Below are 26,212 nucleotides of genomic sequence, written 5' to 3' on the forward strand. Positions count from 1 at the left end.
TTTCACTTTAGAGCATACCTAGGAACCAGGGTTTAAATTTGTGATATCGATTTATATTTGTGTATCCACCAATATTATTGATAAAGGACACTAAGGTGGAAAGTTTCAGACTTTGGTTGCACTTTTTCTTGGTAATAATATGGATTCACTTATAAATTTTGCATTTTTAAGGATTTTTTTGTTTATGCGATTATATTGCGATATTGTGATTTCTGTGTTTTATAATCGCTGTTTTAGAGTTTACCTAGGAACCAGTGCTTGATTTTATGATATCGATGTTTATATATGACCCACTTACTATTTACCAAGGACACTAAGGAGAAAGATTTTAAACTTTGTTTGCTATTTACAGCACAATTCTTTTACTGACACTACTAAGGGCATTAGGCACAACAACACACACTATCCCATAACCTCATCACTGTTCTGCTTCTACTTCTTCACTGTCCATTCACAGGTTAGGGCCAGAAGTGAGTTGAATTATGTTGGCCATCAATCCAACCAGAAAATTAAGTACATCTACTAGCAAAAAAGAAATACTGTAGGGGGGAGCTCCGGATTGAAGTAGTCAAACTATTTTTTTATTCTATGTTTGAATTGGCTATACATTTTTTTTTTTACTGGAGTCCTGCTTTAATAAGAATCAGGGTTGCAAGGACTAAATTATTAATTGCATGAATACCAAAGCAGAGCCAAAAGTATAATAAGAACAGGTTTTTTCTGCATAGTTTAGGCTGGTTTCATAGTAATAATTATATTGGTGGTGAGTCTGTACACAATGGCATATTGATTCACACATGAGAAGAGAAATAACAGCTCTAAATAAAACAATGTTTTTAAAAAACAAAACAAAATGAGAGTAATATGTAGGCACATGCGCCAAACATGTGCCTACATGTGTGACACTGGCTGACATACACACGGGCGGAATGCCAGCCGTTTTTTTATTCGGCCCATGTGTACTAGGCATTAGTCTTCTTATACTTCTTAAGGAAAATGTGTTGCAGCAATTTATTCTTCTGACCCCATCCACAAGACCAATAATAAAGGTGTCACTCCATCGTAACTGTATTACCCAATTGTTTGTTAATTTTACATATGGCCCTCCTTAGCCCCTGGAAGCATGATGGTACCCTTTAGAAACAGGGTGAACTGACACTTACAGTACCCAAATATTTATACCCTTTCCCATAATTCACTACTGGCAAAGGAAACTAATAGTGGTGGGCTGGGAAAACATATGAATATTCATAATCCAGACCCACTGTATGATCTCACACTAATACCAGAGGTGACAGTGCAACCCACTGGCAGAAGTAAGAACTGACAGTCAGGCTGAATTTAGGGAAAGCTGAACAAGACAACGATTATAATTAGCATTAGCTAACCAAGTCATGCAGAACTAAATTTAGAAGCAATCTATGGCAGGATGGCTACATGCATTATGAACAATCTATTAGGACAACATAACATTGTAATTTGGCTTTATAATGGTTGTGGCATTTGAACAGTACTGGGATTTCTGGTAGTGATATTTCACCACTGGAACTGCTAAGCTAGCATGTCATTTAACTGCTACCAACCATGTAAAACTAAAGTGGAATTTTTTTACTGGGAATTTCCTTTAACCTTCTCAGCGGTATTCCCGAGTGTGGCTCGGGGTGAAATTTCAGAGCCAATAGCGGTAACCCCGAGCCCCACTCGGGGTACCGCTACGCTAGGGAGATCGCTGGATCCTGTAAGAGAGGTTACTTACCTTGTCACCAGGATCCCGCCATGTGTCCCTGCAGCATACGGCAGCCAGATCTTCCGCCCGATGCTGTGAGACCGGGCTTCCGTCTCCTGCGATGTGACGCTCGCAGGGGGGTGGAACCGGCGACAAATTCAAATAGTAAAACACACAAACACACTGATACATTACAAAATAAAACAAATTCACTTTAGTTTGCCCCCCAGTGCCCTTTCCTGCAGTTTTACTGTACTTTTTACATATATATATATATATATATATATATATATATATATATATATATATAAATATATATATATACATATATATACTGTGTATATATATATATATATATATATATATATATATATATATATATATATACACGTATATCTATATATATATATTATATGTATATATATATATATATATATATATATATATATATATATATATATATATACATACATACTTTAACTTATTTATAGTTATTTATTTTATTATAATTTATGATTTTGTGTTTCAAACTTTATCATACCCGAGATGTTACAAAGAAGAACGCACAGTAAAAAAAAAAAAATCATATGTAAATAGTTGGTTTGGGCTGCTCGTTCTTAAGAATTACATGCAAAATAATGGTACCACTTTCAGCACCTAAAATCGGAAACAATCATACCGCCAGGGAGGTTAACTGTACATTCCCAAATTAGGAGACCTACATTCTTAGAATTAGTTCAAAATTTTATTTAAGATTTAATCTGCTCATTTGGTGTATGATTCTACTGACAAATCAGGAGTTTTCTGATCTCACCTTTGGGATGCAGTAACCTCGGAAATACACATCACTTGAAGTTGTGTGTGGCACGTTCAAAGGAACGATATTAGCAAACCTCTGAATTTCATGTACTACTGCTTCAGTATAAGGCATATTCCTGCGGTCATCTACTGTAGGCATCTGACCTTGTTTAATATGTGTCCGGATTTCCTCTTGTACCTTTTCTAGAAAATAACAGTAAATTTCATCAGCCTCTCCTCAATTTGTGAACATATTTATTGTCACTATCATTGAGTAAGAACACCTTGGACTGTAAACTCAAGATCTTGTGGGCCAATGTAACAACTAAACAGGTGTACCCGGGTACCGGTCCTCACATATGTGGGAGCAGTGTGACCATGCGCAAACGGAGGTGTGCCAGAGTCGCAGGATCTTATAAGCAACACAGTCTTCACCAGAGATACTTGAGGCGTGGATGTTGTGCTTCAATGCAGCCTCCAGGTTGCGGCTTTCTAACACACCAACACAGGCACAGTGCAACCAAAAAGCATGCTGGAAGGACACGGGGTATGCACAGGAGACTAGGAACCAAAGAAACCCTCTGCAGCTTGTTAGGAAGGGACAACAGGGAGGAGGACGCAGGGAGGAAGTGTAAAGCACAGGACGGAGGGGGATGCTGAGCAACGGTGCAGAGAGAGAGAGAGAGAGAGACTCAGCAAGCTGGAAAGGGCTGCAGGCAAACAACAAAAAGCAATGCTGAGAAAGAGACAAACAGCAACAGGAAATTAAGTTGTGATGGGAGTCATTTTGGGTTGGGGTCCATGAAACTCAGCTTACCTTAGAGAGGTCGTGAAACCCCTGTCTCAGCTCCCCAGGTCCCTCTTATGTGTAAGTCACCCTGTGTCTATTAGGGGCACAGGGTGACAGAGAAAATTATGGACAACTACTTAATGGACACTGAGGATATGGTTTGGATTACTTCAAATAGGACAGTAATATGTATCCACAATATCACTCAAGAAATCTATGATACATTAATTCCACTGTATCAGAATGATGAAACATTGTATGAGTTTTGCATCATAGACTACTGTAGATAGGAGTCAGACAGTCTGTTACTGGGGTCTCCTGCTATTGTCTGTTTAATAAGGTGTTCTGTGTTTATACTTAGGATAATGTGTATTGTACTGTACTTTGAGTTTGATGCCGGTAAGTCTGACCTGGAGTGAGATCCCTGATTGTCCAGGTTGTTAGTTTAATTAACTTCATTTTTAGCTATGGTAATTATATTCCTGTGTGCAGTTTGTATTGTTAGAGTAATATGATCAGGAGGGGGATGTCCTCCTGTGGGATATATATTCTGTGTGAGTTTGTTCAGCAGCAACAATAAACCCCCCACAAAAATATATCACCTCCAGCAACAATACATCCCCCACCAGCCAGCATCAAAAGACACGGTTCCTGATCCCCCGGGCCGCCGAGTTTCGTGTCCCTGCCACCTACGGTTCCGGAGATATCGAGCGGTAAAAACCGCTAGATCAGTCCGCCCTCGCTGCAGGAAGCCGCGGCCGTGGCAAAGCCCAGCACCCCTTGCCATTACATACAGTCAGTGCTGAAGGTGCCGGAACTGTGTCCCCCAGGGTTCCCACTAAAAAAAAAGCCCTGCTCATGTTCTTATAAATGCCTGCATTAACCTTCGTTCTATCAGGTGTGACAGAGGCTCTGAGGGTGTTCTTGGAATCGAGGTGCAGAACAGAGAACCCAAATTACAAAGTGACTCCTGACGGGGTAGCACTACACACAGAAATGTGCTGCTCTTTAGCAGATGTATGGAGGTGCCATTCATTTTTATTGGAACCCCCATGCATTGGCAACCTTCGGTGTGTCGCAATTTTACAAAGGAGTTGGGGACTTCTTTCACTGCATTTCTCAAAGGTAAGAAGTCTACTGAGATGGGAAAGAATGCGCATAACCTGAACATGTGCATGCACAGATGTGAACCAAGACTAAGGACCCCACGCTTCTATTAGTCTACATAACTTAGAGGAGCGTGGTTCTGTAGTCCTCAGAGAAAGCTAAGAATATAATTAATAACAGTCAGCACAGAAAAACTGATAATAAATGAACATGCTGTGAATTTATGTATTCTGTGCAATAAAACATTTCGTACATTGAGACGTTTTTCAGTATGATTTTTTAATCTGTAAAAATCTGTAAAATAACAGGACAAATAAGGGGCAGTTTTTTTGGTACAAGAAATGGTCCAGTATAGTGGAGAGAAGCTTCCCTAACTTTCAAGAGCTTTTTAAAGCCTATTGCAACAAGTCAAACTACCAAAAAGCACCTTAAAGTGACCCTGCACAGGATTACTTCTATAGAATAACATACCATCTAGAAAAAGAGTTGCTTTACTTACCTTTTTTGGTGACCCATACACTTAAACTCCGCCACTTCACTACTTCCTAGCCACTGTAAGTATTTTACATTGGAAATACATGCTTCCAAGCTGCACAATGCATGTTATCCCGTTGGCTTTTACATAACTACTGGGAGGAACTACAGTATATACAGCAGGGGAAACAGGTCAATCAGTCAAACCCTTGCAGCAGACAGCAGGAAGTAAAGTACAGGTGTTTCAAGACATAGAAAGGTAAGTATATTGCATGCCTCTTTTGGTGGTTTCAAAGGGTACAATGAATTTTTCATGTCTTCTGAGGGTTATTAGGCTCATTCTTTTACAGCAACATCCCACAGATAATGATCAATGCAAAAAAGACAAAAACACACAAATACAAAGAACACTGAATTGAATAGACTAAACACCCCAAAATGCACCTAAAGAAAAAACACATCCTCTAAATAAATAAATAAATAGAAGAGTGCTGCAACTTGTGTAAGCCTGAACACAAGACTCGAGCACAATTTTTAAAGAAAAGAAAACAAGTGTGCATCCCTTATCCACAGATAATCAATTCTCAGTGGTTGTAGTGAACATAAGAAGTTCAATAAAGTGAATCAATATATAAAATTAATCACAATACGTGCCGATATGTAAAAATCTGTAGAATAAAAATCACACAAATTAAAAAAATCAGTCCAAAGATGAAAAGTCCAATCTTACAGTGAATATCCAAGTGACTGGTGCCCAAATAAATTACACAACATGAATTGCACAAAGAGGTGCCATCTCCACATGTAATCAGGCCTCTTGCCTTATCTTGATTATGCTCCAGCACAGGACACAAAAGTTTAAGTCCTGAGCTACTAGCCAGGCCTTAAGAGTTACTCGCCACCAGTTGCCCCATCCAACCCCCTGCCAGCGGCACCCGTCGACCCCCCCCCCCCCCGATGCGGCTCCACACTCGCCCTCAGCTTATTTCCACTCGCCTAATTCATACAGACAAGTAAAATTTTGAGGGCTGCTCCAGCATATATGGAAGACAGAAGAGACTTCATAGTGTAGTATGTTCAAACCACCATTTATGAAAAAGGTATTGAACTTACATATTAGAAGCATGAAGCCAGTGATACAAACAAACAGCAAGCACAGGCCTGGTCCTCACCAGCTGTCCCACGTGTGATGATGTCACAGATGCAGCTCCACCTGATGCGTTTCCCGGTAAGAGGTGTCAGTACTGCCCCTGTTCCCAGTTACCCAAGATTCAGCAGCTATATGCCTCATGTAAAGCCAGCCAATTCTCTGAGGTGACAACAGTTGAGATCGGGTGTGAAGGAGTTTTTTTTCCAAATTTCCAAAAACCTGTGAAATACCAGTGAGGGCAAGAGCTTTGGAACAAGTTATATCTCTATAATTTGAGATCACATATTTTTGGTAAGAGGCATGATTACATGTGGCGATGGCACCTCTTTGAGCACTTCATGTTGTGTTGTTTATTTGGGCACCAAACAGGCACTTAGATATTCACTCCAGGATTTACCTTTTCATCTTTGGACTCATTTTTATGAATGTATGTGATTTTTTTCTACAAGCGTTTACACATTGGCGCGTATTGTGATTTATTTTATTCACTTTATTGAATTAGTTATGTTCACTATAATTACTGAGCATTTATTGTCTGTGGATTAGGGATGCACACTTGTTTTCTCTTCTCAAATCAGCCTATAAAAATAATCAAATCAAGGTATTTATTAAAACACTGCACTGAACAAAAGCCTTATATATCCCTAAAAACAAGTGACAAAAATAAGTTTCACATTGTTTCCTGTAAAGTTTTTATTGCAGTCCATGTCTTCACTGGGAAGACATCTTACTTTCTGTCAGTATAATTGTGGAAGGTTTAAAACCTCTTCTAGGTTATTTTTGCTGTCTCTGACTTCCTGCCTCATTGACAACTGCTCTCCTCATTTCTTGTCTTGATGTTACAGACTGTCAGTGTGTAGACAGAACCTTAATTAAAATGGTAATAATGTGCGAGCTGTGTTGGCCAGGAGATGAAAGTCCGGGTGGGTGGGATGCAACCCTCTGGGCGGCTGGGCAATGGATATTTGGGCATCAGTTGCGGTAAAGGGCTGATAAGAGGGACCAGACCTGAAACAATATTACTACTGAACCCTGTGAGTGTAAAGTTGTGGCTCCCTTCCCAGCCTGCAGGAATAAGTCACTATGGAACAATGTAATGTTAAGAGCTGGTGGAAGAAATAGTGCTGTGCACTGCCACTCTCAAAATGTCTCAGTAGTCTCTGTTGGGACAGGTGTCACTGGTAGGGTATATAAGGATTTGAGGAGGCACTAAGCCATAGGCCAACAAGTGATTCAGGAAATAAGGTGAAACTTATCCAAAGGTGTCAGAAAGGGGCATTTACTTTTTCCAAGGCTATTAAAATCTAAAATATGAGTCTGGATGAAGACCCACATGCTAGGTAAAGGTGGAGCAGAATGGTCAAGCAGACATTTCCCCCAAAATAGCATCACTTTGTAAACCCACAAAATTACTTTGTATTTCTGGATACTTTATCATGAATAAAAGGCCCCAGCGTAGTGTTGTAGATGTTGTTTCTGTCCCAGCAGCAAAGAGATCCAGAACTGAATACACCATATCTTCATCATCAAAGTGTGTTTCAGCTTTGGCTGACTCCTAAAAACACAGTCAAATGATTTAAACGCTAATAATTTATTTATCATCATCTTACTTATTTCTCTACATTTTATACACTGTATGGAGGAGCCTTTTCCCATTGTAAAAGAGAAAAATGCAAACAGCCTCATTTATAAAGGATCCACCAGCATAATAACAGCGCATTTGCTTTGTAAAGTTTTCTTAATTTTTGGAACATTATAGTCCTGTATTACCCAGATGAAAAGAAAAAAAAAATGTCTGACATTCGCCAACATCTGTACTTCGATGGGGAAAGGTGCTTAATAAATCTTTCACTGTATTTATTAAAGGCTGAATGTTACAACTCCTGCACATTTCCAAGTCACATTTTAAATTACAATTTTGCCAGACTATAATTAAAGTGTAACTAATGTAGTGCACCCCTGCAGGAGCTGCTAGTCTGGAAATCTCTCTGGAGTTATTATTTTCACTGAATTGAGAGGTGTAATACCTCGACCTCTGACACATCCTTTACATAAATAAACCACACCAGTTTAAAAATGATCTTGAGTATATTGAAGGTAAGTGAGTGAACGAAGAAAAGGTTATACAACTATAATCACAACCCTATAATAATTTACTATAAGGCCCCTTTCACACTATCCACTCCGTTTATCTCAGCGGGGGATTGATCCGCCGATCCCCTGCTAAGGAGGCGGATGGCAGCTGTGTCTCCGCGCTGTGTGCGGAGACAGAGCTGTCAGGTCCCGCTGTTCTCTATGAGGGAATCGGATGGGAACGGACCGTCTGTCCGTTCTCATCCGATCCCATCCGATCCAATCCTCTGGACAGATGGAAAGTAGGGTTTCAATCCGTCCAGATTTAACAGATCGGATCGGATTGGATTGGATGTCAGCGGACATGTCTCCGCTAACATCCGATGCCCCATAGAGATGCATTGAGCATCCGTTCAGATCTGCCAAAAAAACGGGCAGGCGGATCTGAATGGACTCCCTGTGTGAAAGGGGCCTTAAGCAATGCTGTCATAAAACATACTTCAAGTGAAACTTCACTCTCTCAATTAACATTGACTATTTAAATCCTTATGCTACTAGCATTAGTAAATAGATAGAAGGTATATCATATTTATTATTATTATTTTAACATTTCATAAGTTACTTCCTGGATTAAAGGCCTAGGCAAATGATGCCATGTCTTCAGGAGGAGAGGAGAAGTTTTCTCAGCTAAGCACACCCTCCTGCCTGCATGGCTGAGCTAAGGACAGGGGAATGGTCATGCCCAGAATGCTAGGGGGTGTTTTTAAAAGTGATTTCTCAGCATGCATGGAGACATTTAATGGATGGGGAAGTTTTCTTTGAATATTAAAATTAATAAAATAGTGTTTTTGGTTTGTGGTGCTCAGATACGGTGTGGTTCCACTTTAAATATAGAGATTTTTTCACTAAAGGTGACTGAGCCCAGATTTTGCCACGTTTATCACTTGACTTGTACCAGGACCACCAGAGTCTAAACAGCAGCAACAAGAATGTTAAAACTTCAGGGAGCTAAGCTGCCTCTGAGTCTCAGGGATAGCCCTGCAAAATCAAATAACCTGCAGGGCATTGATATATAGAAAAAATGATCTTTGATAAAATAAATAGTGAGACAAGTGCTAATAAATAAGACAATAGGATATTGTCCCCAAACTGTATTTTTTTTTTGCTAGCTTAGTTGGGGCCCTTCTTTGCTGGTGCAAAAATGGTGAATCTTGGTTAAGTCCATTCATCCTTCTAGAGGTGAGAAACAGAAACACTGATAGGTAAAGACAGTTTGAAACAAACTAGTTGCCAATGTCAGTAGGAAGATTGTTCAGGTCATAAAAAATAATTTATTAAATTATTGCTGGTTGGCCAAATCAGTGGAAGGCTGCACTATTTTTTTATATTTATTAAAGGGGTTGTAAAGTCAGAAGGTTTACCAATGCTTACCTGAGCCCTCTCTCTATCCACCAATGTCCACGACTGTCTTAGCCATCTGGGACTCCCCTCCTCATTGGCTAAGACAGAGAAGCAGCGCCATTGACACCCTCTTCTGTGGGGGCACTGAAAGAGCCGAAGTGGGACCCGAAAAGAGGAGGATCTGGGCTACTCTGTGCAAAACCAACTGCACAGAGCAGGTAAGTATGACATGTTTGTTATTTTTATTGAAAAAAAGGAGATTTTGCAATTACTTTAATGTCAATGCCTATATGTGTATGGACACATAAGCCAAAGTAGAGGGGCATTTAGGAGTAGAAAAAAAAAAAAATCAAACGCCTGCAAAAATTTTTAGTTGCAGTGTGCATGAGGCCTTATAGGTTTTAACAATCAGAGTATAGATTATCAGCCTGGGAGAAATTTATATATTGTTTTTGGAAAGTTTAACTAAATGGAAAACTTTTTTTAGTTTGATTATCCTTTAAGAGACATGCCAGGCAAGAATGAGAGGGACTGCCAGACTATCAAAGAGGTCTTTTTATAAAGAGAGGTTGTCATGTTACAGTTTTCCTTTCACGAGAGAGTCTGCCACGTTAAAAAACGAACAACACTGTTAAGCCTCATTCATTTGTCAGGAATGGCAGGAATCCAGAGGATTACTGTGACTAGATGTACATGTGGATGCGGACAGTTAGGGCTGCTGAGCCTGTCCAATGCAATGTCCACCGATGTTTTGATGGCAGGAAAGTCTTCCCTGTCAGAATTCACTAAAACAGCAGGAGGATTCCCCCATCCAACTAAACCCCTGTTTTTAACGCATACGGTTAGACAGGTCAATTTGGTTGGTCGCAGACTGGTCAGTAAGGAGAGCTTGGAACATTTTTATGTCTTGTTAGGGCTCTTTCACATGGGCGTTCCGCATGTCCGTATATCATCCTATTTCTTTGCGGATGATATACGGACATAATGTATGTCAATGACATTGCGGATGTCAGCGGATCACCATCCGCTGACATCCGATTTTCGTCCTTTCATTTCTGTTCCGTTGTTTGGAATGGAACAGAACCCTATTTTTGTTCCGTTTAAAAAAACGGAACGGATGCAAAATCGGATGTCAGCGGTGTCATCCGCTGACACCCGCAATGCCCATAGACATACATTATGTCCGTATATCATCCGCAAACGGATGGGATGATATGCGGACATACGGAGTGGATGACACAAGTGTCATCCGCTCCGTGAAAAAAAAAAAGTGCCGGAGCGGATCGCAATGCGGTCCGCTCCGTGTGAAAGAGCCCTTACATGTGTTGCCCTTCCAATGCTCCTTACTGCAGATACCAGCTACAGGTGTGGGCAGTAACCATTTGTCTGTGCTATGGATTATATTGGCCAGGCAAAGCACTGACACCTTTGCTGCCATGGTGTTATAGGCTGGGTGTTTAGTGTGCCCCTGTGCCTTTAAGGGGTGGGCTGCCTTCAGGTATATCTGCCCTACACCTGTCCATTTAAATGCATGTGCTTCCATTGTTGGAGACTCACAGATTTTAGAGTTGGGACCACAGAAAATGGGGTGCCTTGTCGGGGCTCTGTGGCTTATGCATGCATTTGCAGATGTGTGCAACTAAACCCCTGTTTTTAACGCATACTGTTAGACAGGTCAATTTTGTTGGTTGCAGACTTGTCGGTAAGGAGAGCTTGGAACCTTTTTGTGTCATGTTACATTAGTTGCATTCCCCCATCCACCTTGAATGTGTGGATGGGGGAATACAGTCAGTTTTTTGTTCAACCCGCTGATTGAATTATAAAAACTGACCCATTTATGGCCAGTTTAGGAGGCTTCACATTAGACAGACTATACTCTACAGAAAGTAGGGGATTTGAAGAACAACATTTGGAAAGATTCATGTGCCTTGTCATTGAGTGCTGATAAATTCTCATAAATGTGAAGGAAACCACAAAATCACACAAGGTTCATTTATAAATGCAGCACATTATATTAGAAAAACATATACCTGTTCTTGTTTCAAAAGGTATGCATCTATATATCCAGAGATGGCATTTGTATCAAACACTTGTCTCTGATGTTTGATGCGCATTAAAATAAACTCTTTGAGATCATCAAAATTCTGCATAATCTGTTTGTGTGCTCCAAGAAAAGATGAGATTCGAGGAAAAAAGTTAAATAGCTGTGGAAACAAAAAAGTAATTCTCATAACTTTGGTCTAGATACGTAATTATGTTGAATCACATCTAGCACATGTGGTATCCTGGTCTCATCCCTCTAACTAAAAAAAAAAATCATAAGAAGACAATTTATACTTACTTAAATCTTTGCTCTCTTGCAGGTATGCCTGGGCCATCTATTAGTTAATTAGGCTTAGTGAAGGAACCACTGCACTTTGTGTCATGTTTGCACTGATGCGATCAGTAAAGACCATTAAAACTTTGTCCTTGAGCCTGGTCTGAAGATATTCAAAGGGGTGCATAATGGGGCTGGCATTTTAAAAGAACCTGGGCCTGCAATAGCACTATGGGAGTAAAACCTACAGTGTCAACTCAGTATGCTACAGAAGAGCAAGTTCTTTGCCAAGTACATGTTCAAGACACCAAGCAACCAGTCAAGGTGTGGTATCAGGGTAAGGTGAGGTGTCCTCCAGTAGCGTGGGAGTCCTTTTTTGTGCTTCTTTCTTAGCGGTCTGTCTCCCATAGCAACTGGGAACAGACTAATGTCATGGAGGTTCTCAGCCTAACTGTACAGTACTAAGAGGAAGAATTAATATAGGACACTCTTGAGATCCATTCTAGGTGTTCCGACATGATCCAATTCTGTTACTGGGAGTGAGTGAGGTACTGAGGTACACTGGCTGGTGGAGGTGGTGCAGCTCTAAACGCCACTCCGAATGCAACACATGATAATTGCTGAATGTATAGCTATGTGTCAGAACCTTATGAAGAAATATACATATTTTAATATATTTTATATTGAGGTTTAAGACTGAATAAGCCCCAAAACAAGGTTAAACTCAGGACATTCACATAATTCTTCAAACAGAACATCCTGTGTTTTTATCACCATGTTGAAGGAAGGTTTGTAAACTGGCTGTTTGCTGAACTGAGGACAAAAGCCAAGGATAACTATATTCTATGGCCACTAACTAAATTGTATTTGAAGAGCCTTGAATGACAATACTTTGGAAACACAGTCAACTCAATTGCCTTTCCGAGGTGTAAATCCCACCTTCAAACAAGGTCCAATGGAAAACCTTGGGGGAATGTTTACCTACAACATCTCCTAATATACGTCAATGGAAAGACAGCAAAATTAGTTATCCAATGATGACCAGGCCATTGTCTTAAAGATAAACACACAGCAAAAGCTCCCTCATAGAAAGAACTGTTTTTTTTTTTTCTCTTGTAACACATTCATACAGCTCAGACATTCTTTTAAAATATCTGGAAACATTATATTTATGTACAACATGGTCCATAATATACCAAAGGGGGAATATGGAAGTTTTGTTTATGTGTTTAGAATAATATTCAATTGAGAATTACATTATTATTGTATTTATCTAAATGTGTATGATTATAAGACTATACCTCATATATTATATCCCATCCCAAGTCATAATTGTATTGTTTGCTGGCATAATATTCATCTAATAGGTAATATTCTGATTAGAAATATTATGGGAAAAAAAAAATATGCCATATGTAGAAATGGGTTACATATACAAATTATTGTGTTTAGAGATATATGCTCTAAATATATATATATATATATATATATATATATATATATATATATATATCCATATAGTTTTCTGCTTCTATCTAGATGTGTAATTAATTAGAATATATACAGGTAAAACATGTATTCCTAATCGATATGTGCTGCATTAGTAATGTATACTCATTAGACGGTGTTACCAGATCTGAACCTTACAGATATATATTAGAAATATCATATGACCATGCCTGTACCATGAGAACATGGACATTCCTACAACAAAACATTTAAAATTATAATTCAGAACAAATATTTCTACTCTAGGATACACTTGGTGGTTAAAAGAGGCAAATGCCTAATCACACAAGAAAATTATTTTTATCTGCCTCAACCAATGGAAAGAAGTTTCAACTTCTGGGCTAGGCTTAATATAAATTTTTTGAGTTTATTGTCTCAAAACAGTGTATAGGAGATCAGACAAACACATTCACACACAGATTTACACTTCTTCACGACATACACCCAGAAACTTTAAGGATGCAAGATGCAAGCTCCTCCTTAACCATTTTGGGAAAGGCAGTCATCTTAGTGGACTCTGGTAACGACCATTGTGAGCCAGCAGCCATTTTGGAAGGGCAAATATGTTTTATTGATTTTGTCAATGATTATTTGAATACTGAATATTGAGAGCTCATGATATTTAGATTTTGATTCCCCAAATGTAACAAACACCGTAGATTTTTCTTTAACTTAATTTTTGTTTTTCTAAAATTGTGGCTTCTTTGTTTGGCTCTATCTTAGCGAACCAGTTTCACGTTTTACGTAGTTTGACTCTCACTTCAACTGCAGAGGAGTAACTGTTGGCTACGCAAATCACAGATGTTTTTGTCTGATAATTCATTCTATATTATATGGTTTTTACAATGGCTGGGAGAAATTAAACCTTTCATTTCATTCATATTACTGAGCAAAACCCATTAAGGAGTGTGTAATGCTATCACGTACTGGACCCACAAAAAGATGTAGCAAGCGGCCATGTTGTTCAGTTATCATAGATCAGCCATGACAGTCTTGCAGAACAGTTATACATTGCTGCAATGATATTACCCCCTCCTTCTTTAATTCATGGAATGCATAGGTTTTACACTTCAAAAGAGCCATTATCTCAACTCAGAGACATCAGAAACTAGTGCTTAGGTCTGTGCAGAACTGTAAACAGCTAATTGAGTCCTGGCAGGATGTCTGTTTCTGCTATCCAGGACCATCAATCCATTAAGGATACCAAGAACTAGTGGGGGATGTTAAAGGCAATCAGAGAGCTCTTCCAAATTCAATACTTACAAAATCCACACACACGAGTCATAAACTCAGACAGGAACATGACACATTAATAATAAGTATATATTTGAATGAGAAATGTCGTACTGAATGAAATAAGGTCATACATGACCACACTAGCAAATATAGAAGGGAAGATAGCTGTCAGATATTCCCTGGGTGACAAGTTTATCTGAGCTACCCTGTGTTTAGTATCCCTGGACATGAAATTCAATGCTGAACATAATGTATCTGTTTCAAGAATGCAACCTGTACAAATTGGAAGATATGAATAGTGGTATAAAACTGTCTGTAGAGGAGGGACCTGATGTTGTCATAAATCCAGGACAGCTCATAGACACTCTGTTTTATTGGTGAGGGGCATCTGTCAACACCCCTTTCATCCCAGAGAAAAAGAAAGATGCCTAACAAGTAGAGAGTTCTCCTTTACCATGAAATCAGGAACACCTATCAAGCTTGAGAACCAATAACACCTGGTTCATTGACTGAACTCTGATAAAACCCAGGACATTGACTGCAAGTATTCTTCCTCCTCACTTCTACCTTATTTTTCTATTGCTGAATTATGTCTCTATTTCTTTGAAACGCATTTTTTCTGTAAATATTGTATTTGCACCAAATTTGACCTTTTCATTATTAAAACCTTATTTTGAAAAATGTTAACCTTGTCTCAAGTAGAGATGTCACGAACACATAAAATGTTCCTTTCGCGAACGCTGAACGCGAATTTCCGCAAATGTTCGCGAACGGGCGAACTGCCATAGACTTCAATAGGCAGGCGAATTTTAAAACCCACAGAGACTCTTTCTGGCCACAATAGTGATGGAAAAGTTGTTTCAAGGGGACTAACAGCGGGACTGTGGCATGCCGGAGGGGGAACCATGGCAAAACTCCCATGGAAAATTACGTAGTTGACGCAGAGTCGGGTTTTAATCCATAAAGGGCATAAATCACCTAACATTGCTAAATTGTTTGGAATAACGTGCTTTAAAACATCCAGTGTGTGTATACGATCAGGTATGATGTTGTATCGATCGGGTAGTGTAAGGGTTACGCCCGCTTCACAGTGACAGACCAAACTCTGACAGACCAAACTCCCCGTTTAACGCACCGCAAACAACCGCAAACAGTCCATTTGCACAACTGCAAACTCCCCATTTGCACAAGGTTGGATAACAAGCTAGTCATGTCCCGTTCCTTGTCCTCACTGACGTCATTGAAGGTCTCTTCCTCCACCGAGCCACGTACAACACTAAGGGTCCCCGAAAGGTGACAACAAGCCCCCTGGGATGGCTGTTGTTGTTGGTCTTCCACCTCCTCACCATCTCCTCTCTCTGCGTTGTCGCAGGTCCAACAATCGACGACGACAAGGCTGCTTCTGGTGGTGATGGTGACCACAACTCTTCCTCTTTATGCTCATCTATGGCCTGATCCAGCACTCTTCGCAGGGCACGCTCCAGTAAAAACGCATATGGGATGAGGTCGATGATGTTGCCTTGGGTTTGACTGACCAGGTTTGTCACCTCCGCAAAAGGACGCATGAGCCTACAGCCATTGTGCATGAGCATTCAGTAACGCGGCCACAAAATACCCAGCTCCACAGAGGCTGACCTCTTTTTTTTTAAATTTAAAAAATCTGTTTTACCAGTTTAATCTCTGTTTTGTCCCCTTTTTATTTCTCTATGCATCAATCTTGGTGTAGTGATGACTGTGCTCGTGCGCACGTTTGGGAGATTGCAGGCGATGGCTGTTTTTCAAAGCCTATGGTCCTGCTGAGGTAGTTCAGTGACAGCTAAGTGACCCAGAAAACAATGGTTCTGCTGTAGTTTAATCTCTGTTTTGTTCCCTATCAGGGGCCGGTGTATGGAATAGATTTTAGGAACCGGGAGATGGAAAAAGATGGTTGGTCGGTCCACTTACTTCCAATTTTGGGCACTGCGCATGCGCCGTACAATGTACTGTGCCATCCTATATGAGTGGTGTGTTAAGTAGTACTATTCTTATCAGTTTAATCCCTGTTACGTCCCCTATCAGGGGACGTGTATCGAATAGATTTTAGACAACTGCAAAGAGTTGTCAATAGTTGACACACTCATGACATACATTTTTATTCCTCTATGCATCAATCTTGGTGTAGTGATGACTGTGCTCGTGCGCACGTTTGGGAGATTGCAGGCGATGGCGGTTTTTCAAAGCCTATGGTCGTGCTGAGGTAGTTCAGTGACAGTTAAGTGACCCAGAAAACAATGATTCTGCAGTGTGGGCCCATTGTTGGCCTAGTAGGCTTTAATGATAACCTTAGATGATCACAAAGAGAATTAATGTTTTTTCTATGAAAAATTATCCAGCCGATCGCTTTTGGTCTGTTCACAATGAAGCAACAACCTTATTATCTGGGGTGTGCCAACATTGCCAACACACTCATAGAGGTGATCGCTTCATTATGATAGGCAAGCCCCTTCACCACAATAAAGGTAACGATCACGAAGGGGAATTGACACATGTATGTGCCTTTTTATTTGTTTTGTTTTTGCAGCCACAGTGCAGCACCAGAGGCCAGAAAAATTAGGCATGTACACATGCCTGAAAAATCAGGTATTGTTGCAGCCGCTGCAGTAGCAGCGGCCAGAAATATTGATGTTTTCCAGGCAGAAATTGCACTAAAACATTGCGGCTTGAACCCTAGTTGGTGGCGGAGAAGTCACGTAAGTCATCCGTCATGCAGAGATTAAATACAGCAGCGTGTGGACCATTTTTAGCCCAAGGCATCTCATGAGGCCTTTTTTAGTCAAATGCATCCCCCACTGTCAGTCCCTTCGGGATACATGCCTCATTCATCTTAATAAAGGTGAGGTAATCTAGACTTTTTAGACCTAGGTGATTTCTCTTCTCTTCTGACAATACCCCCTGCTGCGCTGAAGGTCCTTTCTAACAGGACATTTGAAGCGGGGCAGGCCAGAAGTTCTATCGCAAATTGGGATAGCTCAGGCCACAGGTAAAGCCTGCACACCCAGTAGTCAAGGGGTTCATCGCTCCTCAGAATGTCGATATCTGCAGTTAAGGTGAGGTAGTCTGCTACCTGTCGGTCGAGTCGTTATCTGAGGGTGGACCCCGAAGGGCTGTTGCGATGCGTAGGACTTAAAAAGCTCTGCATGTCCTCCATCAACAACACGTCTGTAAAGCGTCCTGTCCTTGCCGGCGTGGTCGTGGTAGGAGGAGGATTACTTTCACCTCTTCCCCTGTTAGATTCCCATTGTGCTGTGACATCACCCTTATATGCTGTGTAAAGGTCCTTTCTAACAGGACATTTGAAGCGGGGCAGGCCAGAAGTTCTATCGCAAATTGGGATAGCTCAGGCCACAGGTAAAGCCTGCACACCCAGTAGTCAAGGGGTTCATCGCTCCTCAGAATGTCGATATCTGCAGTTAAGGTGAGGTAGTCTGCTACCTGTCGGTCGAGTCGTTATCTGAGGGTGGACCCCGAAGGGCTGTTGCGATGCGTAGGACTTAAAAAGCTCTGCATGTCCTCCATCAACAACACGTCTGTAAAGCGTCCTGTCCTTGCCGGCGTGGTCGTGGTAGGAGGAGGATTACTTTCACCTCTTCCCCTGTTAGATTCCCATTGTGCTGTGACATCACCCTTATATGCTGTGTAAAGCATACTTTTTAACTTGTTTTGGAACTGCTGCATCCTTTCCGACTGCCGGTAATTCAACATTTCAGACACTTTCTGCTTATACCGGGGGTCTAGTAGCGTGGGCACCCAGTACAGGTCGTTTTCCTTCAGCCTTTTTATACGAGGGTCCCTCAACAGGCATGACAGCATGAAAGACCCCATTTGCACAAGGTTGGAAGCCGAGCTACTCATGTCCCATTACTCATCCTCACTGATCTCATTGAAGGTCTGTTCTTCCCCCCAGCCACGTACAACACCACGGGTACCAGATAGGTGACAACGAGCACCCTGGGATGCCTGCTGTGGTTGGTCTTCCTCATCCTGAAAGCCACATTCCTCCTCTGACTCCTCTTCCTCAGACTCCTCTTTCAGCATTGCCGCAGGTCCAGCAAGCAATAATGATAAGGCTGTTTCTGGTGATGATGGTGACCACAACTCTTCCTCTTCTCGCTCATCTACGGCCTGATCCAGCACTCTTCGCAGGGCACGCTCCAGGAACAAAACAAAAGGGCAAAAACGCATTCCATGCTTGGCACCCGTCAGCAGGTTTATCCAATGCGCAGTGTACATGATATACCTGCCCTGACAGTGCTTTGCAGACCAGGTATCAGTGGTCAGATGGACCCTTGCCCCAACACTGTGTGCCAGACATGCCATGACCTCCTTTTCCACAATAGAGTACAGGTTGGGGATTGTCTTTTGTGAAGAAAAATTTCGGCCGGGTACTTTCCACTGCGTTGTCCCAATAGTTACAAATTTTTTGAAGGCCTCAGACTCCACCAGCTTGTATGGTAAAAGCTGGCGGGTTAAGAGTTCCGACAAGCCAGCTGTCAGATGCCGGGCAAGAGGGTGACTCTCTGACATTGGCTTCTCAAACATTTCCTTGACAGACACCTGACTGTGGGCAGATGAGCAGGAACTGCTGAAGGTGAGAGGCAGAGTGGCGGGTGGTTGAGAGGGGGCAAGGAGGACAGCAGTGGTTGACGTGGCTGAAGATGCTGGACAAGGAGGAGGATGGTGGCTTTGAGTTTGTGTGCTGCTTGTACTCATCATGTGTTGATCCCATAGGCGTTTGTGATGTGAGATCATGTGCCTTCGCAAAGCCGTTTTACCTAGGTGGGTGTTGGACTTCCCACGACTCAATTTCTTTTGGCACAGGTTGCAAATGGCATCGCTGTCATCAGAGGCAGACATGCAAAAAAAAATGCCACACTGCTGAGCTTTGCAATGACGGCATTCTGGTGGTGGCAACAACATGCGTTGATTGGCGTGCTGTCTGGCTGACCCCGAGTGCCGATACATGCTGTCTGACTGTGCCACTAGCTCCTTGGGACGACCTCCACCTGCTTCCAACTTGTCTCCTCCTCCTCTCTGTCTCCCTATCTGAAGCTGGCAAGCTTTTTTAAAAAATATGTTTTTGGGTTTTTTTTTGCACTTGCTCCAATTGGACAAAATGCTTTCACTGGATTATTTAACAGACCAAAATGAACTAAATCAAAGAAGTTAATTGTTAAGGTTTACATACCCTTTAAAAAAATTAGCAAAGATCTGTTTTCACATTGCTATGAAAGACACATTTTTTTTAATTAGTAAAAAAAAAAAAAAAAAAAATTTAAATCCACTATGATTTAGTGTTCTATAATAGTAAAACATGAAAACTTCCAAAGGGTTGAATATTTTTATGGGCCTTAGTCTGCATGTATGTATGTATGTCTGTATGTTAAAGCGGAGTTCCAGGCAGATTGTTTTTTTTTTTTAGATAAAAATACCCCTAGGACAGTCAGGGCTGGTGCATTTAAGCAACGATAGCCCCTGAACTGTCCCCTGCTAAGTAAACCTGTAAGAAGAAAACTTACCTTGAAACTTTCTTGTCCAGCACTGCCATCTGCAGTGTGGGTAGCTGAAGCCGGAGCATCCCTCATCGTGTCCATCTTCCTGGATGTTGGAGTCCCAGAATGCCATGCTCGTCACTTCCGGTGAAGGCGTGTCATTCCGCAGCGGGTTCTGTGCATGCCCAGAAGCTGTTCTAATATAGTCAGCAGGGAATGCCTCGCCTGAACTGAAAGTGACGAGGAACACCGGTGCAGGCGCATTGACTCCTGGGATTGATGACGCTCATCTCCCAGGAGCCAATGCAAAGGAGGAAGTGACATCGGGGGCCGTGTCCGCATAAGGAGGAAGTGGAAGGAATGTAAGTTAATTTTCAGAAAAAATAAGGTAAGTGAAACAAAAAAAAATTATAATTATCCAATTCTTTTCCAGGTTATTTTAATCTAACTGACGGTGTAAAGTTGAAAAATGGGCCGGAACTCCGCTTTAACATTTGTAATAATATTATAAACAATTTCTGCAGTGCTCACACACAAATCCTTTGTACAAAAATAAACTTAAAAGAAAAAAAAACGACATATATAACAATAACACAGGACACATGCAAGTGCTTGCACTGCATTAGCAACATTGAAGAAACACAGCTCAGAAGCAACATGCAGCTGGCAATATAGCATGAGGCTAGGTTCACACATGTCCGGTTACGGTTTGCAGTCAGTTTTTAAAAGGAGTCTGATGTAGCTTTGTTCACTGGTTCAGGTGCGACTTAGGTGCACATTTTTACCTAAATTCGCACCTGAACTGGACCCAATAATTGCACAGGACTCTTTCAAATGATGGTCCACAGCCACCACGGACATGTGTAAAATGGTTCAATTTCAAGACAATCTGGTTTACATGTTATGCGCATTCAGTTCAAAACACATCTGATTCGCATACATATAATCCAAGCCTAAGTGTCTTGTTTGTTTTATTGTTATACATGTCATTTTTTTTTTATGTTCATTTTTGCACAAAGGATTTCTGTGTGAGGCGCTGCCGGAATTGTTTAACCACTTGTTGCTCTCCTATTTGCGCTTGAGTCATTTATTGTCATTTGGAATAATATGTCTAAGCTAACGATCATAAAATAATAAAATGCAATGCTTACCATCAACTTAGGTGAACCAGCCAGTTTCTCATTCTCACTTATTATTTGAACAAGTTTTTTAAATGTTGAGTCGTTGTATTCAAACCTTTCTCCAAAAATGATAGAGCAGATTACATTAGACACCGCACAGTTTATTATGAGGTCTGTGTCGAATGGTTTCTCTGGAGCATGTAAAATATGAGAGAAAGATAATCCTGCATTAGTTTACTCTGAAAGACTCTTCAGGAAACAATGTTGTGTCTTGGGTATTTCAATGTTAGCCTAGGTTCACACTATATACAGTGCCGTGGTGCGTGCGGAATCTGCCCCGTGACGCATACACAGTGACAGGCCACAATGTTGATGCACCTGGACCAGTGGGTGCACGCCTTGGAGTTGCGCCTCATGGATGGTAGTTAAGCCTTCACCCAGTGATGAGTCCAAGCCGTCAGGCGAGGGGCATTTACCACCGTCCCCAGTCCAGGTGGCCACAATTGGCAGCTCATTAGGGAGACATATAGGTGTGTGACCCAGGATGGAGTTGATGCTGCTGGGGGAATCGACACAAACTGCATTTGCATACCATGAGTATATGTTAGTTCAAACAACTATTGATGGTATGTACTTCTTATTTACTTACCTCTAAACTCTGCTACCTTGATTGCAAGCCCCTTTGGCTTATGCATTCACATAGTATTATGCCATTACTATTTAATAAATTGGTTTGTGTATATTTTTTTTTTTTGTCTAGGTTAAAGGCCTCTTAATGACATGCTAAGTGAATCAATCCTATTTCCTTTTTTTTGTTTAAACAACTATAGATGTATGTACCTCTTATTTATTTACCTCTACATCTTGCTAAATTGATTGCAAGCCCATTTGGCTTATGCCACTATTACTCCAAAAAATTGGTTTGTCTATATATTATTTTTTTGCATAGGGGAAAGGCATCCTCATGACACGCTAAGTGAATCAATGCAATTCCTTTTCACATATGACATGATATATCAGGTAAATGGATATGATGTCCCATCTCTCTCTTATTCCTATTTTTGATGGAATATATTAGTAGAATGATAGAGAGATGCACATTTACTCTAAACTACAGGCTAAATGAAGGAGTGCAGCAATAATAGTTTATTACACTTTATTTTATTATATTTATTAGTTAGATTAAACACCATTAGGGTCTCTGCCCACTGCTTGGATGGATCTTACATGACCTGTCCAAAGTGAGCTCTTAGATATGGGACATTAATACATTTTATGCTACTGAGAGTATTCATGACTCTGAGCTGTGATATACCGACATGTAAGATATACTACTAAAAGCATATAATATAGGTATAGTTATGGTTTCTATAATCCATAAATTTGATTCACTCACCCCCTTCTCTCCAGGGATACCGTGATTTATGCAAAATACTCATTATAAAAATAACTCATAGAAAAGATTTCCCATAGGCACCATATTATGTGTGGATCCCCTCGCTGTATTTATCCAGTCCTGGGGTTCCCTTGCTTTGTCCCCTCAGAGGTAGTCTGGCTCTCCCTACACCCAATCCCAACCAGTTAAGAAAAGAGCATGAATATATAATAAGATTGACATCCCATTATGTGATTGTAATATCTCATGTATGTTTTTCTTTCATTTAGGGAAGTACACATATGTTCCACTAGTAAGCTCCTTATGAAGTGGGCCAAAGTCCAAGAAACGTATTGAGTATTGTGGAGAAACAAAAACAAAATGCATACTGCTCAGACATATAACTGGATATAAGTTTGTACACTGTATTTGGTTTAATAGTGATTCATGTACTGTTGAACATGATTTTTAATGAAATAATTGCTTGTTGTCTTTTAGAAGAATCTATTTTTGTAATACATTTTATATTTTAATTATATAAAGTCTTGTGACATTAAAATTCTGCCATACCTAGGAGGAAAAAAACCCTATTTTCTTCTTTGTAGGTTCACACTATGCTGGTTTCTCGGTAGCTGCATTTGACTGGTCACAGCAGCCTATTCATTTGGCTGTACCTAAGGAAACACAGGGAAAAGATCCCTGCAACATTTACAAAATCACAGCCAAAGGGAAGCTGCATAGAGCTATGTAGTTCCCAGCACGGGAACCAACACTGCAGTTTCCAGTGATTGGGGGTGCCATTAAGAATTATTGCTAGCAGTAACGCATTTTTGATGCTGTGAATTTAGTTTTACAGGACAGTTCTTCACACTGATACTTAAAGACATGAGACACATTTTTTTTGTTTCCTAAAACAATCATTCAGATTCTTCCCTTCATTTACCTTTACAGAAAGTTCTAAACTGATTGGTTGCTATATGCAGCACAGATAGGTATTTTTTTGGGCACCTTGATAAGCTTGATTTTTTAAATCCACCCTGATGGGTTGTAAAAAAACTGTGCACGAGCAGTACCCTGTAAAAGAATAAGCTTTATGATTATCTTTTCAGCTTTTCTGAAGAGTTCCATGAAACTCTACTTTCCAACACTTCTAACTGTGACATCATTCATGTCCCACAATGCGCATTACAAGACACAATAGTGACATATGGACCAGCAGCAGGAATCTTAGGACACATCCGAAAAACCTTTAAAAAGGCAGCTGATTTATAACTAAGCAAAAATTCCTTATAAACTGAGATTAAAATTTTCCCAACAAGAAAATAATATATTTTCAATTTAGGATTAATCTGCAGTGTGTTTTCTTATAAATATTGTATTATGTGCATTTAAAAAACACATCTAGCTCAACCATTTGTCTACCAGTACTGTTTTTAAACTACAGCTGGAAGACAGGGAACTTAAACATGCTCTATAGCAGCCAGATGTGTGTTCAATGTGGTAGAGGGGCAATGGCCTTTTATGTGGAAGTAATTCTCTACAGCCACCCAATCACTTCCACACCCTGGTGAACATAGTGCACAATCTGTGCTCCATTAGCTTTAGTAGTAAAGAGATTTTGTCAATGCAAAATGTCATCACAAAGAGTGCTATTGGCACTAAGTGATAACAATAAAGTTACTTGTATAAAAAAAAAAAAAGAATGAAATGCATCCCCAAACATCACAACTGCACTACACATTTTACATATTACAGCCAACAGGGAGTGAGAGCAATAATTATAGGAGCACCAACTTTAAACTGATACCCTGTAAAGGCTTTTAAAGCAATGCCTATGGGCAATTTTGGGTACCAAAGTTTCCAAAGTTTGTCGCTCTTTCACATGTGTGAAATATATAGTAGATATATAAATGTATCCAGATGCTGGGCTACAGCAATATGAAGGAGATATTGCCTTTTATTCTTTTCACCCACTACTGAGATACATATGTTATGCTGCAACATTGTCCTTTGGCCAGCGGGGGAGAGCTAACGCCAAGCAAACCCATAGACTTCCATGCAGAGTGCTAACAATCCTGGGAGTTGTAGTTTGGGATAGCATCCATATAATGGGACAAATAGGCTGCTTATACAGAGGCCAATAGGAACTGTGCAGTAGCAGGAGTGGAGAGTTGCGTTTTATTAAACTGCCCAGGAAAGCTATTCCTCTTGGTACTGAGGGAGCTAGAGAGCAAGCACCTCTGTCTGAATCTTCGCCTGGCAGCAGGGGACCATGGACCATGCAGTCAGGATCACCGCCTGTTTTCATTGCCATTGTTCATTCAGGAGCCAAGTATCATTTTGTGTTCCTAAGACATTTGTATGTAATTTGTTAATAATAACAAGAAAAGCAGTAAAATAGATCACCTGCAGCCAGTAGCAATAGGCCCCCCTAGCATCAATGGATCCCTGCAACAAAACACCATCCCAGCAATAATAGATCCCAGGCTGCAACAACAGATCACCCAGCATTCAGCATCAATAGACTCTCCAGCAGCCAACAACAACAGTCTCCTCCCTCAATAATAGATCCCTTCCAGCAACTATTAACCTCCCAGAAGAGTAGCCCCCCCCCCCCCCAAGCAACAATAGAGTCCCCACCAACAAAAATTGATTTTCCTAGCAACAAAAGGCTGCCACATAAGAATAGATCCTCTCCAGCAACAATAGATCCCCCAGAAGCCATCATCAATAGACCCTCCAGAACACCCCATTGCTATTACATACATTCAGTGCTGGAGCTGCCAGAACTGTTTACCGCTAAAAAAAAAACCCTTCCAGTGGTGATCCAAGCCTGAGACTGGGAGTGAGGATACCTGCGGGCCCAGCACTCGGTAGACTAAACTTTACTGTTGCTCAATGCTACACTTGAGGTGGCCCTGCTACTATTGATGGCCGATTTGGATGTCAAATGTCATCTTATGCCTAGCCCCTGCTGTTAAACACTTTGTATGCAAAATTGTGTTATTACCCTTGTTAATCCATTTTATGCTTGCTGAGTTACCAACCATATTGGTTGACAATATGTTAAGGTTGCCCTTACTACCTCATTCTCTTTGATATAGCCCTTCTATTGGGTGCTAAGTATTACTTTTGGTGAATTCCTGTGATATTGTATGTTTGTACACTTAACCCGGTTTGTCAGAGGGGCTGAGGTTCTTGAGAAGGTTGAGGCAAAGAACAATGGACCCATCCTATCCAGCAGCTCCTAGGGGGGTAGTGCTATATAAAATATGGAGGAGGGGACCTGATAACTATGCTGACCCGGGATATTATTATCCCAATCCCCAAGGTCCAGAACCTGAACATTATCGGTCCCCACACTGGCGACAGTATTATAGCCCCCCTAGGCCCCACTCACAATGGTATGACCCATCCTATAATTGTCCACCAGGACCTAATAGGGAACCTCAGGGTCATAGAAGGGACCCCTTCCCCTCTAGACATGAAAGTCATCAGTACAATGTACCGGTCAACAACCGTTTTTACCCTCTCAAGGATAATGAGGCTCCTAATATTGTGGAATCATCTCAACCACAAACTAACACCCATGCAGCCAGAGATGTGG

The 26,212-nt window shown here is 40.8% G+C and overlaps 1 protein-coding gene across 1 annotated transcript in view; it reads right to left on the reverse strand.

The window, feature by feature from the left end:
- LOC309558636 (uncharacterized protein) overlaps positions 1-26,212 on the reverse strand; it is a 526,969-nt gene that overhangs the window by 34,677 nt on the left and 466,080 nt on the right. Inside the window, exons 14-17 of the mRNA XM_082261702.1 lie at positions 21,261-21,421; positions 11,550-11,723; positions 7,459-7,600; positions 2,541-2,728 (exon numbers count right to left, since the gene is read on the reverse strand). Coding sequence (XP_082117828.1) covers positions 2,541-2,728; positions 7,459-7,600; positions 11,550-11,723; positions 21,261-21,421 — 665 coding nt within the window. The remainder of the gene's footprint in view (positions 1-2,540; positions 2,729-7,458; positions 7,601-11,549; positions 11,724-21,260; positions 21,422-26,212) is intronic.

The sequence above is a fragment of the Pelophylax lessonae genome, assembly GCF_965119305.1.
Source record: "Pelophylax lessonae genome assembly, chromosome: 6".
In the NCBI taxonomy this organism is placed as follows: Eukaryota; Metazoa; Chordata; class Amphibia; order Anura; family Ranidae; genus Pelophylax; species Pelophylax lessonae.